Below are 17,438 nucleotides of genomic sequence, written 5' to 3'. Positions count from 1 at the left end.
GTTTAGGGTTAATTGTTGATGGGCTTGAGCAGCCTGTTGCAGACGACGTCCGGATTGCCTTTTTCGCCGAGAAGACGAAACTGCATTACCATCACCCTCTTGTAAACACGGTGAGGCAGCACAGCTCTTGTTTCAATCACTACTCCTATTTTTTTGTTGACTCTTCTTTGTTGCAGAGCGGGAAAAGGTTTCCCCCCGTTGTGCCAGGGCACGCTGTGCTCCCCTGAACTCAAACCTAAACCCTCGACTGCAAGCCCTTGGCCCTTCACCCTAAAACCTATTCCCTCTAAAATATACGCTAGGCCCTGTAGCCCGAACCCTAAACCCCCAAACAGACCCGAAAATCCAGCGTAAACCCTAAGCACGCAAACTCGAAGACAAAGCGGCAAACTTTCGACTCCAAATCCTAAACCTCAGACCTAAATGGCCAAACGTCAAATATTTAAACCTTGAAACCTCAGCTCTAAACCGAAACCCTTAAATCAGAGCTCCCACATCCCACTTGGGCACCCAAACCCTCAAATGTACACACGCAACTCTCATTCCCAAACCCTAAACACCCAAACCTAAGAAGCCCTGAACCCTCTGATGGAAACCATAAACCCTCAAACGCACACACTAAACCCTAGAATGTGTATTCTCATTGACGAAGTGCGGCTCTTGTAGATTCTCTCTCTGTGCTCATCGCCAAGGAACAAATTCGGGAGCCATCCAGGGGAACAAATTAAAGCAAATGGCACGAAAATCGGTCAGTTACCTAAATAATTAAAGAATTAATTAACTAATTAATTAATTAATTAACTGAGTGTAATGAACGGAACATGCAGCAAAAAGGCATATAGTATACGCAGATGCCGCCTATCCCATGATGCGTGCGTCACCAGAAACTCGCCGACCTTAGCAGCCGAAGCAAAAGGCTCATTTAAACCAAAAAATTTGTGGCCACAAAATAAATGAAAGATCTCAGACTGAGCCAAACACAAAACTTTCATTTGATAGTCAACGCAAGAAAAACAAACGAAGATGAACACGAGCGCCAAAGAGTGCAGCAGAGTGCAGCAGAAGAAATGGGAAAGCTAGCAAATGAATGAGAAATCTAGCAGATAAATGAGAAATCTATCTGCTGAATTTAAAGAAAATGGAGAAGCAGCCAAATCTTTCGACTTTTCGGACATTTTTGAATACAATTTCAAAGATTTACCTATTTGCAACACTCCCTCCCAGGCCCCGCAGTCTGGGTCATCGTCCACTGTAGGGGCCCCATTGAGGGCCCCCCGCATGTGGCGGACTCCGAGGGGCAGTGTGAGTGCCACATGCAGCACAGTTTCGTTATCCTGAAGACTTCAAACCCTAAACCCTAAACCCTAAACCCTAGACGGTATCAGCGGGCGCGTGAGCTGCAGCAGAGCTCCCGCTGCAGCGCTGTAGGATTCAGTGTTTGGGGCCTACGATTTAGGGTTTAGGATTCAAGGTTTGGTGTTTAGGTTTTAGCGCTTAGGGTCAGTGTTTAGGGTTTAGGGTTTAGGGTTTAGGGCTTCGCGCTGAGGGTTAGGGTTTAGCTCGCGGTACCTCCAGGGTGATGTCCAGGGGAATGGGAATTTTGTCGACGATAATTCTTTTGAAATAGGCAATTCCAAAAGCTTTAAAAAGACTTTCTAAAGAATCTGAAAATGCCAAGAGAGTTTCCCAGCGACCCACCAGCAAACGCGACAGCAGCGTCGTGTGCGCCAGCAGTGGGGGCGGCGGCGAGCAAAGAAGAGCTGCACAAGCACGCAAATCGAGGGTTTAGGGTTTAGGGTTTAGGGTTTGGGGCTCCGGATCCATCGGTCCATGGCGAAAAGAAGAGCGGAAACGGGAACGAAAGCAGCAAAATAATAACAAAGGCAAATAATTTCTGGACAAAAAGATAGCACTGGAATAAATCATTCAGAAGAACCATAAATAATTATTCTTGCAGCAGCAGCAGCAAACGCAGCAGCAACAGCAGCAGCAACAGCAGCAGCCGCTGCAGCTGGCCCTCCGCGGAATGGCTGGCAATTGAGCAGCTTTCCTGGCTTTGAGAGTAGCAATTAAACCCTTAGAGGAACATTAGCAGCAGCAGCAGCAGCAAATGTGCAGGGACTAAGCAGCTGGACATTGGAGTTGATATAATCTGGATAAATAAATGACAAGTGAAAACAAATCCGTAAAACGCAAGAGAAAAAGAGCGAAGGATGGCTACAGAAGATGACAGGGACCAAACAGGACAAAAGTTAACCAAAAAGGAATAAAAAAAACCCAAAATGGCATAAATGAATCCAAAAAAACAAAAGTAAACCACAAAAAGACAAGTATAAATCAAGAGAAAGAAGAATACACCAAAAGAAGAAAAAATAAATCAAATGAGACCAAAAGGGGCGAAAGGAAGCAGAAATGAACAGAAAGACATAAAAGCGAATTGAAATAACAGCAAATAAGAAGGAAAAAAACGAATCGGGGGAAAATCTAACTTGAAAATAGATAAAATAATTTAAAATGTGACAACGGGAATTTAAAAGAAGACAAAAAAGGAAGATAAATAAAAAGAACACAGGAAGGCAAAGCAGTAGCAAAAGAAAAGCCTCATTTCTTGCCAAAGACAGAATGGTTGAGACAGAAGAAATAGATTTTTGACATTTTAATTCAAATTATTTTTTTTTGAAAGAAGTATTTGAATTAAATTCTTAAAAGATCATTGAATGTCTTTTTCATTTGAAGAGCCATTTGAATTAAACAGGTAGAAGACCATTTCAAGAAAAGTTGGACAAGATGGATTCAAAGAGTTGCAAAAGTTGGAATTGAGTCTCAACTAACCCGCGAATTTGTTTTTCAATTGAATTGCAATTCAGCTAAATAATTAAATTTAATAAATCAATTTAAAAGATATTTATTTTTGAAATTTTCATAAATTATCCATTTCAACATTTGCAGATTGCAATTTGTTCTTAACCAGCCCGTGAGTTAGACATGTAACTTAATTTTAACTCATTTAAAGAATTAAATTCAATTAAATCAAGAAAGATATTTATTTTTGAATTTTAAAGAAATTACCCATTCCAAATAGCCCTCGAATCAGACTTCTAACTGAATTTCAACTGAATTGAATAATTAATTTCAATTAAATCAATTGGAAAGACTTTTATTTTTTAATTTTAAAGAAATTACCCATTTCAACATTTGTTATTTGGGAGCAGTCAATCCCCGTTTTGGGATCCACAAAGGCAGGGGCTTTCGCCATTTCTCCTTTGAACTTGGGAAGGTTCTGAAGTACTTTTGGGTCCATTTCTGTTTCTTTTTGGTTCATTTTTGTTTTTTTTGGATCCAGTTTTGTTTTATTTTGATCCACTTGTGTCTCATTTGAGTTTTCTTGCTTATTTTGATTCGTTCCATTCTCTTTTTGATTCATTTCCATTTCCTTTTGGTCCATTTTCATGTCCGTTTGATCCATTTTTGCTTCACTTTGATCCATTTTTATTTCTTTTTGATCCATTTTTATTTCTTTTTGACTTATTTTTGCTCCTTTCTGTTCCATTTTTATTTCTTTTTTGTGTTGTGTGTTCCTCCCAGCCTCACGTTTGCTCATGGCTGTTTTATTCATTTTGGTCTCTGTCGCATTTTTCGTTTCTTGGAGGAGAGAGTTGTTGATTTCTGAATCATTTCCTTCCTCCATTTGCTTCTCTTTCTCACTTCTTTTATAACTTTTTGTTTCCTTTCCATTCATTTCTGTTTCAAACTTTCGTCGATTTTCATTTTCTCCCTTTCCTTTACTCTGGGGGCCAGTAGGCTCGGGTGTCTGTACACCTGAAACTTGCTGCACGCGAAAAACCAAAAGAAAAAAAAGAAAATAAAAATTAAAAGACCAGACGGAAGCCTTGAGTCTGCATAAGGTGCATAATCGAGGGTTTAGGGTTTAGCATTTAGGGTTTAGGTTTTCTTAGTTCACCGATAAGCTTCTGAGGGTTTAGGGTTTGTGCTCTACTGCTCAAAGTTCGGAGGCTTTTAGCGCAGTCCTAAGACTCCGGGGTCGAGGGTTTTCTATCTGTCCAGTACTTCAAGTTTAGGGTTTAGGCACTAGGGTTAAGGCACTAGAGTCTAGGTATTAGGGTTTAGGCTTTGAGCTCTAGCTTTTTGGGTTTGCTCTCTAGGGTTTGATACCAATGCATCTGTGTCTTCTTCACTTTTAAGGTGCAGGGTTTCGGGTCTAGGCTTTAGGGTTTAGAATTAGGGTTTAGGGTTTAGCATTTAAATTTTAGGGTTTGGGATCCAGGGTTTAGCGTTTAATACTTGTGCGCTTCCCTTCCTGTTAGGGCTTGAGCTTAGGGTTAGGGCTTAGGGTTTAGAGTTTAGGGTTTAGGGCTTGATACATGTGTCTCTTTGTCTCCTTCGCTTTGGCCCTGTCGGCTTTCTTCGTCTGCCTGTGAAGTATTTGTTGTCATCTTTTGTTTGTTTTGTGTTACTTTTTTCAAATTCGATTTAATGATAAAAATTTGTTTTTTTGTTTCTTTGGGGGCTGCAGTTCTCCCGAGTTGAGGTGTACATACACCTGAGCCGCGCCTCGCCTTCGCGGCCTCCTCCCCTTCCCCTGCTGCTGCTGCTGCTGCTGCTGCTGCTGCTTGCTGCTGCAGCAAGTGGTGCTGCTGCTGCTTCTTCAGCAGCCAAATGCCCCTGCGGAGATGCTTCGGCGTTTCTAACGTTTGCGCTGGTGTACGTACACAGCAAAAGAAACATTTGAAGATAAATTAAAAAGAATTTCAGAAAAAGAAAGAACAAAAAGCAAAAGACTAAAACATCCTAAAAAGGAAATAATCCAAAAAAGCAGTCGTTTAACATTTGCTGCTATGGTTTGGATGCAGCTAAAATGAAATTAACAAATGAATAAATGAAAGAACAAATCAATTAATTTAGTGATTAATAATAAAAGAATAAATAAATTAAAAAACAAATAATTAATTAATAAATAGTAACAATAAATAAATAAATAAATAAATACATAAATAAATAAATAAATAAATAAATAAATAAATAAATAAACTGCTGGGTCACAGAATTTCGAAGCACCGGTTTATCTCTTTGTGCAATAACTACAAACATAGAAGAAGCAAAAAGTAAACAATTAGTTAAATAGTTTAGAATAATTGAATAAAGTAAATTGATTAAATTAAAAATTAATTAATTCAATTTAATTGAAAATTAAGAAGTAAAATTAAAAGAATACCTTTTACAGCTCCTCCAGTGGGGGTTTCATAGGGAACGTCTTCATCAGATTCGCAATTCAATTTTGAATTTTTAAATTCTTTTTTCATTTTGTTAATGATTCTTTTAACTCCTCCTTCGATTGTAGAATGTCTCCTCCTTCCATTTAGTTCCATGCCAGGTTCTGCTGCTGCTGCTGCTGCTGCTGCTGCTGCTGGGGAGAGGGCAGCGCCGTTCGCGTCCTGCTGCTGCTGCTGCTGCAGCTGCAGCAGCAGCAGCTGCTGCTGCTGCTGCTGGAGCTCGCAGGAAGCTAAATGGCGGCTGCTGCCCCTCAGCAGCACGGGGCTCCGGGGCTCATGGACAAAGGTTTGTGGGGAAGCAGCAGCAGCAGCTCCATCAGCAGCAGCAGCAGCAGCAGCAGAACGGGCGCTGCAGCAGCTCTTCTGCAGCCATTGCTTAGCAGCAGCAGCAATTAAGTTTTCGTACCAAGGAGCAGCAGCAGCAGCAGCAGCAGCAGCACCAACAAATGCCTCATCTTCCTAAAAGAATAAAAGCAAAAAGTCAAATCATTTAATTAAATTCAAATTCACTAAAAGCAATTCTTTTTGCCTTCTTTCTTTTCCCTTTTTCTACTCACAAACCGTCTTCTCAAGTCAGCCAGCAAATAATTAATTAATCATTTATTTACATATTTATTTATTCATTTATTATTTATTTATTTATTTATTTATTATTTATTATTTATTATTTATTATTTATTTGATTTTAAATCAATTTTTTACTCACCCCACTATCTGCCTCTGAGCCCCCAGCGACTTCCACTGGGGGGGAAGCGGCTGTGCTGCTGCTTGCTGCTGCTGCTGCTGCTACTGGGGTGCTTGTTGTTGCTGCTGCATCTGTTGCTACGGTTTCTGCTGCTGTTGTCAGCTCTGCTGCGTCTGCTGCGTCTGCTGCTGCTGCTGCTGCTGCTGCTGAGAAAGGCACTGAGGGTTTCTTCAGCCACGACACGGGGGGCCTCAGGGCCCTTCTCTGCAGCGCAGCAAAACAAAATAATTTAAAAATTAATAAATATATTTCTTCAATTTAGTTTATTTTATTCTTAATTTTTAGTTTATTAACCTCCGATTTTATTTGAGTCAACGAAGGGGGCTTCAAAGCAGCAGAAAATAAGACGCAAAAGCAAGGGGGTGGCTGCTCACAGCGTTAAACCCTAAACCCTAGGCCCTAAACCCTAAACCCTAAACCCTAAACCCTAAACCCTAAACCCTAGATTCTACAGCCCGAACTCTAAACCCTCAGCACCTCTTGCTGGCAGACGCAAAGAGGAATCGACGTTTGTACAGCTGCATCCTTCAGCAAGATCCCTCCCTGAAATCACAAACCCCACAAACCCTAAACCCTAAACCCTAAACCCTAAACCCAAAACCCTAAACACTAAGCCCTCAGCGTCTAAATGAAGGCTTCCAAATGAGGATTACTTCCTTGAGGTCTCTGAACAAAAGAAAGAAGGGTGATAGAACACTTGAGAGCTACAGCAGCAACAAGTTCTTGACCAGCAGCAGCAACAGCAGCAGCAGCAGCAGCAGCTCCACCACCCCACCTATATTCACCAGTAGCAACATGCACAGAGAGAAAGAAGTAACAGATACGGCAAAGCAGCAACAGCAACTGTGAGAGCAGCAGCAGTGCCAAAAGCAACAGCAACAGCAGCAGCAGCAGTAGCAGTAGAAGCAGCAGCAGCAGCAGCAGCAGTAGAGGTAGTAGTAGCTGTCCAATCGCACTTTTTTCCCAGCGGAGAAATGCGTTGAGTTCATATAAATATCCTCTTCTGGAGATATAATGGCCACAGTGGGATTCTCCTCCATCCTGTCCTTGTAGCCTCGAAGCCGCAAACCCTAAACCCTAAACCCTAAACCCTAGACTCTCTTCCCTGGGCTCTGAATCCTAGCAGAGGCTCAGGAATGTTTCGGAATTGTTTGATGCAGTTTGTGAGCGGCAGTTGGAAGTTGTGGTTTTTGAATTGAGCTAGCTGGTGTATCTGTACACCTGCGCCGCGCAGAAAAGGTGTCTATACACCCAGAAAAAGGCTTTTAATGGCTTTCTTTCTCTCTTGAGAAAGTTTTGAGACATGAAATTCTCAAAAATGAAAATATTAAAAGAAATGAAGAGCAGGGCGCCCCACGGGCGCGGGGTGTTGGGCTGTTGCGCTGGCGTTAGGCGCGGCGCGATCTGCCGGGAAAAAAGGAATTGTTGATGGAAATAAATCAAAAAAAAGATAAAAATTAATGTTTTATTTGTTTTTAGCTCTTTTTCGATTTCAAATCGCAACTCTTAGCGCCGTTTTGAACCCGATTCGATAGAAACAACGCCGCCAGATTACCACTGCGGCGGCCGCCGCCGCCAGCTGGCGCCCCAGGTGACCCTGTGAGCGGCTAAGACTGAAAGACAAGTTCAACTTCAAATTCATTTTCAGCTGAAATTCTTTAACTTTAGACAATTTAACTTTAACCTGATTTATTTCAAAAAAGAAAGAGCTTTGAAGCAAGAATATTTGCACACGATCTCGCCGCAGCAGCAGCCGCGGCCGCCGTACATGTCGCCGGCCTCTCCGAGGATCACTGCGTTTTCGCTCCTTATGTCCCGTTTTTCTCCGATTTTCTTCTTAAAATTGAATTAAATATGAAATCATAGTTTTTAAATTCTGATGTTTTCTTGTTTTGCATTAAATAGCGCGAAAGCAGCTGCTTTCCCATGCTGGCAGCTGGCGGGGCCGCTCACAGCGACAAAAAACGGCTGCTGCCCAGTTTGCCTGAAAAGAAATGCGGAAAAGCCATCAAAGAGGAATAAAAATGAAAATTAAAATTAAATTAATCCATTAAAAACAAAAAATTTGATCTAATTCTTCCGGTTTCTCCGTATTCCCCAGCATTCCCTTGGAACGAGCAGGCGGTGATCATACCGGCAGCAGCAGCAGCAGCAACAGCAGCAGCAGCCGCAGCAGCGCATCTAGAGCAGCAGCAGCAGTCTCTTGGGCTAGTAAATTCGAGAGCTAAAACAGCAGCAAAGAAAAGTTCAGATAAACCCTTAAATCCAAACAACTTCAAGTAACGCCCCAGCGCCTTTCCCTACAGTCGCCACGCCCCCCTAAACCCTAAACCCTAAACCCTAAACCTAAACCATCAAGATGTACTCCACCGGCGGGGCCCCCAAGCTGGTGAGCCTGGAGGGCGCGGAAGTGAGTCTTCCTCCCAGCTTTCCTCAGCTGTTGTTTGATTTTGCAAAGGAAGTAATTCGAGCTCAGCCAGAAGATATTTATTCGTTTGGAAAAGAGTACTTCGACGCTAAAAGAACAGTACTCAAACCCTAAACCCTAAACCCTAAACCCTAGTTGCCTCATTCGAGCTCAGCCAGAAGATATTTATTTGTTTGGAAAAGAGTACTTCGACGCTAAAAGAAGAGTACTCAAACCCTAAACCCTAAACCCTAAACCCTAGTTGCCTCATTCGAGCTCAGCCAGAAGATATTTATCTGTTTGGAAAAGAGTACTTCGACGCTAAAAGAACTGTGCTCAAACCCTAAACCCTAAACCCTAAACCCTAAACCCTAGTTTGCCTCATTCGAGCTCAACCAGAAGATATTTATTTGTTTGGAAAAGAGTACTTCGACGCTAAAAGAACAGTACTCAAACCTTAAACCCTAAACCCTAAACCCTAGTTGCCTCATTCGAGCTCAACCAGAAGATATTTATTCGTTTGGAAAAGAGTACTTCGACGCTAAAAGAACAGTACTCAAACCCTAAACCCTAAACCCTAAACCCTAGTTGCCTCATTCGAGCTCAGCCAGAAGATATTTATTTGTTTGGAAAAGAGTACTTCGACGCTAAAAGAACAGTACTCAAACCCTAAACCCTAAACCCTAAACCCTAGTTGCCTCATTCGAGCTCAACCAGAAGATATTTATCTGTTTGGAAAAGAGTACTTCGACGCTAAAAGAACTGTGCTCAAACCCTAAACCCTAAACCCTAAACCCTAGTTGCCTCATTCGAGCTCGACCAGAAGATATTTATTTGTTTAGAAAAGAGTACTTCGACGCTAAAAGAACTGTGCTCAAACCCCAAACCCTAAACCCTTAACCCTAAACCCTAGTTGCCTCATTCGAGCTCGACCAGAAGATATTTATTTGTTTAGAAAAGAGTACTTCGACGCTAAAAGAACTGTGCTCAAACCCTAAACCCTAAACCCTAAACCCTAAACCCTGCACTCCCGGCGCTCAGCAGCGCCCCTTCGAGCCCAGAGCCGACTCTGCAATCTCCAGATATCGGGCCCAAAGCCCCAATAAAGGGTTTAGGGTTTAGGGTTTGAAGTTGTGTTTCAGGGTTTACCGGTGAAGCAGGCAGACCGCTGCTTCGCCGTGGCCGCAGTTAAGGAGCCGAAAGTCGAGTAGTTTTGCTGCTGCTGCTGCTGCTGCTGCTGGAAGAAACAAAAAATTAATCAAATAAATAAGCAAAAAGTAGTCAACAAACTAATTCAAAATGAGGAAAATGCGATTCAAATAAACGACAAGCCCCTCATCTCCTGCAACGAAAAGAACCGAAGCAGAAGCAGCAGCAGCAATTGCAGCGCGAGCAGCAGCAGCAGCAGCAAGACATCAACAGCAGCAGCAATACTGAAGCAGCAGCAGCACAGCAGCACAGCAGCAGCAGCAGCTGCTGCTGCTGCTGCGGCTTCATTTCCCGAGCGACTGCACGGCAACCATCAGTTGCTTTTGCTTTTGCTTTTGCTGCTGCTGCTGCTGCTGCTGCTGCTGTTGCAGCCGCAGCAGCAAGTCCACTTTAGTAGAAAACCCTAAAGAGCGTTTTAGTGCTTTGACCCACTTCATTCATTTTGTGCATTTTCGCCGCCTGCTCTTCAATCTGCAGCAGCAGAAAATAAATAGATAATAAATAAATGAATAAATAAATTAGTAAATAAATAAATAAATAATAAATATTTAAACGAATATTTAAATGAATAAATAATTAAAAAAATAACTTCCATTAAATAATCACAGAGACGTTGGCAGAAAAAGAAAAGAACGTTTGCAGCCTCTAAACCCTAAACCCTAAACCCCAAGTCCTAAACCCTAAACCCTTGTGGGCAATTCACCATTTTCAAAACCTGCAGGTCTTTGGGGTCCAAAGGCCCGGACAACTTCTCAAAATGGAAGCTTGAGAGTGCTGCTGCTGCTTGCTGCAGTGCAGCAGCAGGGTGCTGCTGCTGCTGCTGCTGCTGCAGCTGCTGCTGCTGCTGCTGCTGTTGCTGCTGCTGCATGATGCGACCCTCCTTAGCAGCAGCAAACAAACAAACGGACAAAGGAAGAATTATTAATCACTAAAAAGAATATAAATAAATAAATAATTATCAAATCCAAAGTTTAATTAGATAAATAACAAGTCACAAATAATAAACACCAAATGGCACAAATAGAAAAATAAACAATGTTAATGGATGTTCGAATTTCAAATCTTTCTTTTTGTCTTTTTTCCAATTCTATTAATTTAAATTTGAATTTAATTTAATTTAAATTAATTTAATTTAATTTGATTTAATTTAATTTCATTTAATCTAATTTAATTGATTAAGTTTAAATTAATTTAATTTAATTTAATTATAATTTTATTTCAATTTTAATTTTATTTTAATAAACACAAACCCCACCCTCAATGGCCCCTGCAGCTCCTCCAGACTCCCCGCCGGCTTCTTGTCTTTTTGCATCTAAAGAAAATAAATAAATAAATAAATAGATAAATAAATAAATAAATAAATAAATAAATAAATAAACAAATAGTATATAATAGTAAATAATAAATAACAAATTAATATATAAATAAATAGAAGGAATAAATGGAAATTTATTTATTTATTTACAATTATCTTTTATTATTTATTTGTTTAATAACTCTTTTCTGCTTCTTTGTTTCGTTTTTTTTTAATTCCTTTGTTGGTGCACTTAATTACTTATTTGTTTATTTACTTATTTAATTTATTAATTTATCTACTAATTTATTATTTATTTTATTTATTTATTTCTTTATTTGTTTATTTATTTATTTATTTATTTTCAAACTCACCGCCGCCTCTTTTTGTTCTCTACTAAAAAGCTCCTCTGCCAAATACTTTTCGGGGGGCCCTTTGCTGGCCTCTTCACACATGGCTCTCTGAGACAAACCGTAAATCCTAAACTCTAAACCTTAAACCCTAAACCCTAAACCCTAAACCCTAAACCCTAAACCCTAAACCCTAAACCCTAAGGCCTGGAGGAAGAAAGAGGGCCAGGTCTTACGTCTTTCAGCATTTCCACTTCGTCCTTCAATGCCGCGAGCTGCAGGTGCGCACAACAAACCCTAAACCCTAAACCCTAAACCCTAAGCCCTAGGAAAATTAGGAGAAGCGAGGGTTTAGGGTTTAGGACTCGCACCGCCTCTGCAACTTTTGCAGCTTCGTGCTGCCTCTGCGCCATGAGCAGCAGAATTTCCGTAGTCTCCTCTTCCTCTGCAGCAGGCTGCTGCTGCTGCTGCTGCTGCTGCTGCTGGTAAGCTGCAGCGGCAGCGGCAGCAGCGGGAGATTGATCTGCTGCTGCTGCTGCTGCTGCTGGTTGGGGGCTTGTTTTGAAGGGATTTGCTGCAGCATTCGACTGGACCTTGTCCTGCGGCGTTGCAGTGGGCAGAGCAGGCGCACCCTTAGAGGCCCCGCGCGCTGAGGGTTTAGGGTTTAGGGTTTAGGGTTTAGGGTTTACCTGGACGAAGGCCTGCAAACCCTCCATTTCGGACTTGATGAGTTCTGTCCGAGTTCTTCTTAAGGCCTCGCTCGTTTGCTGCAGCTGCTGCTGCAGATGTTCCAAATCATCTTCCAAGACCATTCGCCGCGGGCGGCAGGGGCTGCAGGGACCAGTGGTCCACCAGTGGTCCACTGGTCACGGGCTAACAGTGGACTAATTTGCGGACTTTTTGCGACTTTTTGGACAACTTTGAACCACTTTTTGTTCTTTTGAGGCCTCGAAAGGTCCTCTAATCGATTTGGAACACAAATTGCATCCTTTTGGTCATTTAAATGGACCTTTTGAAGGACTTTTGGCACTTTCGGATAACTAAAACTCTTAATTCTTTAAATGCGTACTTTCAGGAGTTTTTATGCATTTAAAGTTTTTCTTTTCACTTTTTCTGTTAATGGAGTTCATGCAAAATTAAAAACGAATAAAGAAAAGTAAATTAAATAATCAACAGCTTTCTCTTTGAGTCAATTAATTTACTTATTTATAATTAATGATTAGCTAATCAATCAAACATCTATTTATTCATTTGTTTATTTGTTATTTATTTATTTATTTATTTACCAGTAAGGATTATTTCTCCTGGGGTCGAAGACAACAGCTTTGAGGTTTTCCAGTTCTTTAAAAACTGCGTCCAAGTCGTTGTAAACCTTTAAAGCCTAAACACAAATAAACAAATAAATAAATAAATAAATATATAATTAAATAAAATAAATAAACAATAGATCAATAATAAACTAATAAATAAATAAGTGAATGGATAAATAATGAATAAATAACGAATAAATCAATAATAAATAAATGAATAAACAAATAAATAAGCAGCCAAATAAATAAATAAATAATTAATAAACAAACAAATAAACAAATAAATAAATTAGTCGAGAAATTGAACAGTGGCTGGACAGGAAGAAAACTGCAGCGAAGTGTTTACTGGGCATTTATTTTAGATGGCGGGGAGATTGAATTGAAAGGATAAAATGGACAAATTTAATAAATTTGATGGATTGAATTGATTAAATTAATTAAATTAATTAAATTAAATGACTAATTTTGCTTTTAAAGGATTAATTCAACGCAAACTCGCCGGATCCAACTGGCTGGTCACTAGGGCCTGGAGTTCGTTCAAATAGGCGCTTTTTTGGCGGAGAGGCTGCAGTGTACATACACCTCAGAAAAGGGTCAAATTCCTGTTTTTCGGCGAAATTAAAAGCCAAATAAGCGCCATTTGTTGATTGTTTATTTATATTGTGCAGTTTATCATCTATTTTTGATATTTATTTGTTTATTTTTAATTTATTTTTTATTTATTTCCCTTTTCATTCAAATTAATTCCCTTTTCGACACTCACCACTTCGGACTTCACAAGACGCCCAACCCGTTCAAATGTTTGGTCTATTAAATCCTTCAGTGTCGCGACAGCCGACCACACGAACTCCCGAGCCTAAATCCAAAAAGTAATTAATTAATTAATTAATTAATCTATTTATTTATTTATTTATTTATTTATTTATTTATTTATTTGTTTGTTAATTCATTTATCTATTTTTAGTGAGGGGCTCCACGCTCTGAGAGCTGAACGGTGAGCTCTCAGGGCGCTAGCAGCAATAAGGCCGACGTTATTACAACAGCAGCAGCAGCAGCAGCAGCAGCAGCAAGAGCAGCAGCAGCAGCAGCGGCAGAGTCAGTATCTCTAACTTAGTTCCTGCAGACACCGGCAGCAGCAGCAGCAGCAGCAGCAGCAATCGCAGCTTCCCAATCCCCCCACAGCCTGCCACTTGCGCTGCTGTTGCTGCCGCTGCTGCTGCTGCTGCTGCTGTTGCTGCTGCTGCTGTTGCTGCTGCTGCTGTTGCTGCTGCTGCTGCTTACGGCTAAGACCCTTCTCCTGGCCTTAACGAGCTGGCTGTCAAGGGCCGCTTGCTGCAGCGTGCAGTCGTTGGGGTCAGCAGCAAAAACTTCCGCGCCTCTTCCGAGGGCCCTCATTGCTGCTCCTACATTTGTTTCTGCTGCTGCTGCTGCTTGCTGCTCAGCTCTCATGCTGCTGCGCAGCTTCACCAAGTCTCTGTGTGCACTTCGCAGCTGCGACGCCAGCAGCGCGGGCAGCGCGCCCCCGCCCCTGCAAGCAGCAGCAGCAGCAGCAGCAGCAGCAGCAGCAGCAAGTGGTGTAGCAGGTGAATCGCGAAGTGCACTAGCAGCAGAAGCACCAACAGCACAGGCGCGGCTCCACAGCCGCCAACAGCAGCAGCGACAGCAGCAGCAGCAGCAGCAGCAGCTGAAGGCAAAATAAAAAGCTGCCGCACTTTTTATCCGCTGCAGAAGCACCAATTGCTGCACTCAGCTCTGCAAGCTGCTGCCGCAGCTCTGCATTTTCTCTCTCGAGGGCCAGCAAGTTCCTGCTGCTGCTGCTGCTGCTCTCGCGGTCAGCAGCAGCAGCAGCAGCAGGGCTCTGGTGCAGCAGCGCCTGAGACAAACCCTCGAGCTCGCGCCGCTGAACCGCAGTCTCCATCTGCAGCAAACAACAATTTAGGGTTTAGGGTTTAGGGTTTGCTGCAGACGGTCCTAGCAGTGTCTAGGGTTAAGAATTTAGCTGCTACCAGCTTGCGCCCAGTCTACAACGCGAAAAGGGATTTAGGGTTTAGGGTTTAAGGTTTAGGGTTTAGGGTTTGCGTGCCAGCAATTCTTTTTTCTCTTTTTGGAGAGTTGCATTTTGCTCTCTCAGCCAAAGGACTTCATCTTTCAATTCAAAATAGTCAGGAGGCACTCCTGCTGCTGCTGCTGCTGCTGCTGCGTTGCTGCTGCTGCTGCTGACGGCGCCTTCTAGGCAGCTGCCTCTGGGCGCGAAGCAGCAAAAGCCCCTCGGCTGCTGCAGCTGCTGCTGCTGCTGCTGCTGCTGCTGCTTCGTGGGGCTCCACCTGCGCTGCAGGGCCTGCGGCGGCGCTGCTGCTGCTGCTGCAGGCGGTGCTGCTGCTGCTGCGTCGGCAGCAACAGCAGCATAAAGAGACATGTTGGACTTGTGCTGCTGCCGCGAGCGAGCAGCAAATAAAGGACAACTGTCACTTCTTTTTAACTTCGGAGGAATAAAAATAACATTTGCAATTTTCTTCATTTGTTTGCTGCTGCTTCGAAAAGGGTTTTCTGTCAAGCGGCAAAAGGAAGAAGGAGTGCCTTCGATCTCCAGCACCCGCCGCCCGCGGCCCTGCTGCTGCTGCTGCTGCTGCTGCTGCTGGCGGGCGCTGTGGCTGCTGCCGTTCGAAAAGCCCCTCTGTGGGCTTCCTGCTGCTGCTGCTGCTGCAGCAGGAGCTGCTGCTGCCATGCCCGAGGAAGAGCCCACAGAAGCGCTCGCGGGCCTTCTCAAGGGCCCGCTGAGTGTGGGCAGCTGCGCCCTGCCCTGTCTTGCTGCTGCTGCTGCTGCTGCAGCAGCAAGGCCTTCTTGCTGCGGAAGGTCATCGGAGGACCTGTGCAGCGCAGCAGGCGCTTGGGAGCGCAGCACAGCAGAAGCAGCAGGAGCTGCGTGTATACCGGGAGCTCCCTGTACACCCGGAGCTCCCTGTACACCCGGAGCTCCCTGTACACCCGGAGCCGTATGTACAGCTGGAGCTGCGTGTACAGCTGGAGCTGCATGTACACCCGGAGCTGTCTGTACACCCGGAGCTGTCTGTACACCCTGAGGTGTACGTACAGCCGAGCGAAAAACTGCAGAAGCTTGCTTTTCGGGGGTTTGGGTTTCGGGGGTGTGGACGGAGAAGCGGACTGTGCGCTGGCGTTCAATTCCCTGTTGGGAGTACATGGCGGGAGTGCAGCAGGTTGCGAAAAGAAGAAACTATTCGAAAGTAGAAATAAAAAACAAAAAAACTAAAGGGAAAAAGCCAGAAACGGAAATCCTCGCAGGAAACCCCGGCGCGCGCGCGCAGACCACTGGGAAGGAGCCGCCGAACACGGGAAGCCGGAGCATAGAGAGGATAAAGGGGGGTCTTTTGAGTTTACTTCATAATTTTAAAAGTGTTTGCGTCATTGTTTTAACAAAGAAAAGCAAATTAGCGCGAAAATGCCAAAAAAAGCGGAAATGGACGTCAGTGTCGGCTGCGGAGTGGCAGCGCGGGTTGAGGTGTACATACACCTCGATGCCCACGCAGTGAAACTTCTCCGATTTTGTTTGTTCAAATATTAAAATGCAAAAAAAGACAAAAAAATTAATTATTTCGTTCTTTAAAAGCCCCGGGGACTTCAAACGAAACAACGAGCCCACTGGCTACTCTTTGGTCCGGCTGCTGCCTTCTGGGGGCCCTCCGCGCCCGCGCTGCTGCTGCTGCTGCATGCGTTTGCTGCTGCTACAGTTAATCGTTTCATTGAAAATTCGTTTCTAATTATTATTTACAGCTTTTTACAATAATTAGAATTAAATAAATAAAGTGCAAAGGACCGCGAGCGCTCCGTTCCCACTCAACTCCGCAGACACGCAGCTCATCCATACACACCCTAAACCCTAAACCCTAAATCCTAAACCCTGAAACTCGCAGCCCAGCGCAAAGTCCATCTCTTAAGCTTTCTCACTTTATTCAAGCTACGCAAAAATCTGCCCAGAAGTCTGCAAATATATATATGGGTATAATACACATATGTATATATATATATATATGTGTGTATATACAGTAATACATAATATCATTATATATATAACTATATAAATATTATAAATAAATATATTTAAACATATATAAACCATCTAAAGGCCTTTTCCGCTGGCTTTCGGCCCAAACCCTAAACCCTAAACCCTAAAGCCCAGGCTCTCTGCACCGTTATCCCCCAAGCACCCCTAAACCCTAAACCCTAAACCCTAAACCCTAATTTAAAGGTAAGATTTGAAATTAGCGCTTTGAGTCGCCGCCAAAGATCTAGGGCCCGAGTTGCTGCATGCATGCATGCGTTTGATTGCGGTGTACAGACAGGAAGACAAAATAATAAATAAATTCATCAATTTATTTCCATTTATTTTTATTTCGAGAGACAAAACAAAGTCACAAACTGACGCCTCGCGTCAGCCGCAGCGCTGCAGCAGCTCAACGCCAGCAGCAGCAGCTGCTGCTGCTGCTGCACCAGCAGCAGCAGCGACTGCAGCAGCAGCAGCAGCAGCTGCTGCTGCTGCTGCTGCAGTCAATTATGAAGATAAGCCCTGCGAATGTCCTTTGCATCAAACTGGCTCTCTGTAACCACAAACAAACAAGTGGCTCCAATAAATAGATAAATAAATAAATAATATATTTATTTATTCATTTATTCATTTATTTACTCATTTATTTATGTATTTATTTATTTATTATTTATTTATTTATTCATAATCAATTAATGGATGCAGCAACAGTGGCCCTCTGGACTTCACTCAGGAGGTCCCTCTAGCTAGCTAGCTAACCAGCTAGCCAGCA

At 42.9% G+C, this 17,438-nt stretch overlaps 3 protein-coding genes across 3 annotated transcripts; all 3 read right to left on the bottom strand.

Annotated features, from left to right (window-relative positions):
* Positions 1–5,192: 5,192 nt before the first annotated feature.
* ETH_00020815 (uncharacterized protein) lies at positions 5,193–7,076 on the bottom strand (the record flags this gene model as incomplete). The annotated part of the gene is made up of 4 exons (XM_013377711.1): positions 5,193–5,750; positions 5,998–6,240; positions 6,514–6,579; positions 6,993–7,076. 4 exons carry the CDS (start codon positions 7,074–7,076, stop codon positions 5,193–5,195), a joined length of 951 nt encoding a protein of 316 aa, XP_013233165.1.
* A 2,682-nt stretch (positions 7,077–9,758) lies between these two features.
* ETH_00020810 (uncharacterized protein) lies at positions 9,759–14,524 on the bottom strand (the record flags this gene model as incomplete). The annotated part of the gene is made up of 13 exons (XM_013377710.1): positions 9,759–9,785; positions 10,085–10,123; positions 10,356–10,532; positions 10,908–10,964; positions 11,321–11,407; positions 11,533–11,571; positions 11,668–11,895; positions 11,986–12,127; positions 12,583–12,677; positions 13,106–13,171; positions 13,370–13,462; positions 13,888–14,134; positions 14,319–14,524. 13 exons carry the CDS (start codon positions 14,522–14,524, stop codon positions 9,759–9,761), a joined length of 1,503 nt encoding a protein of 500 aa, XP_013233164.1.
* A 150-nt stretch (positions 14,525–14,674) lies between these two features.
* ETH_00020805 (uncharacterized protein) lies at positions 14,675–15,805 on the bottom strand (the record flags this gene model as incomplete). Its single annotated transcript, XM_013377709.1, has 1 exon — positions 14,675–15,805. One exon carries the CDS (start codon positions 15,803–15,805, stop codon positions 14,675–14,677), a length of 1,131 nt encoding a protein of 376 aa, XP_013233163.1.
* Positions 15,806–17,438: the final 1,633 nt, after the last annotated feature.

Source organism: Eimeria tenella, genomic scaffold (assembly GCF_000499545.2).
Source record: "Eimeria tenella Houghton genomic scaffold, Eth_scaff6, whole genome shotgun sequence".
Classification (NCBI taxonomy): domain Eukaryota; phylum Apicomplexa; class Conoidasida; order Eucoccidiorida; family Eimeriidae; genus Eimeria; species Eimeria tenella.
The sequence above is the reverse complement of the archived record's forward strand: the minus strand, read 5'-3'. Positions and strand labels throughout refer to the sequence as shown.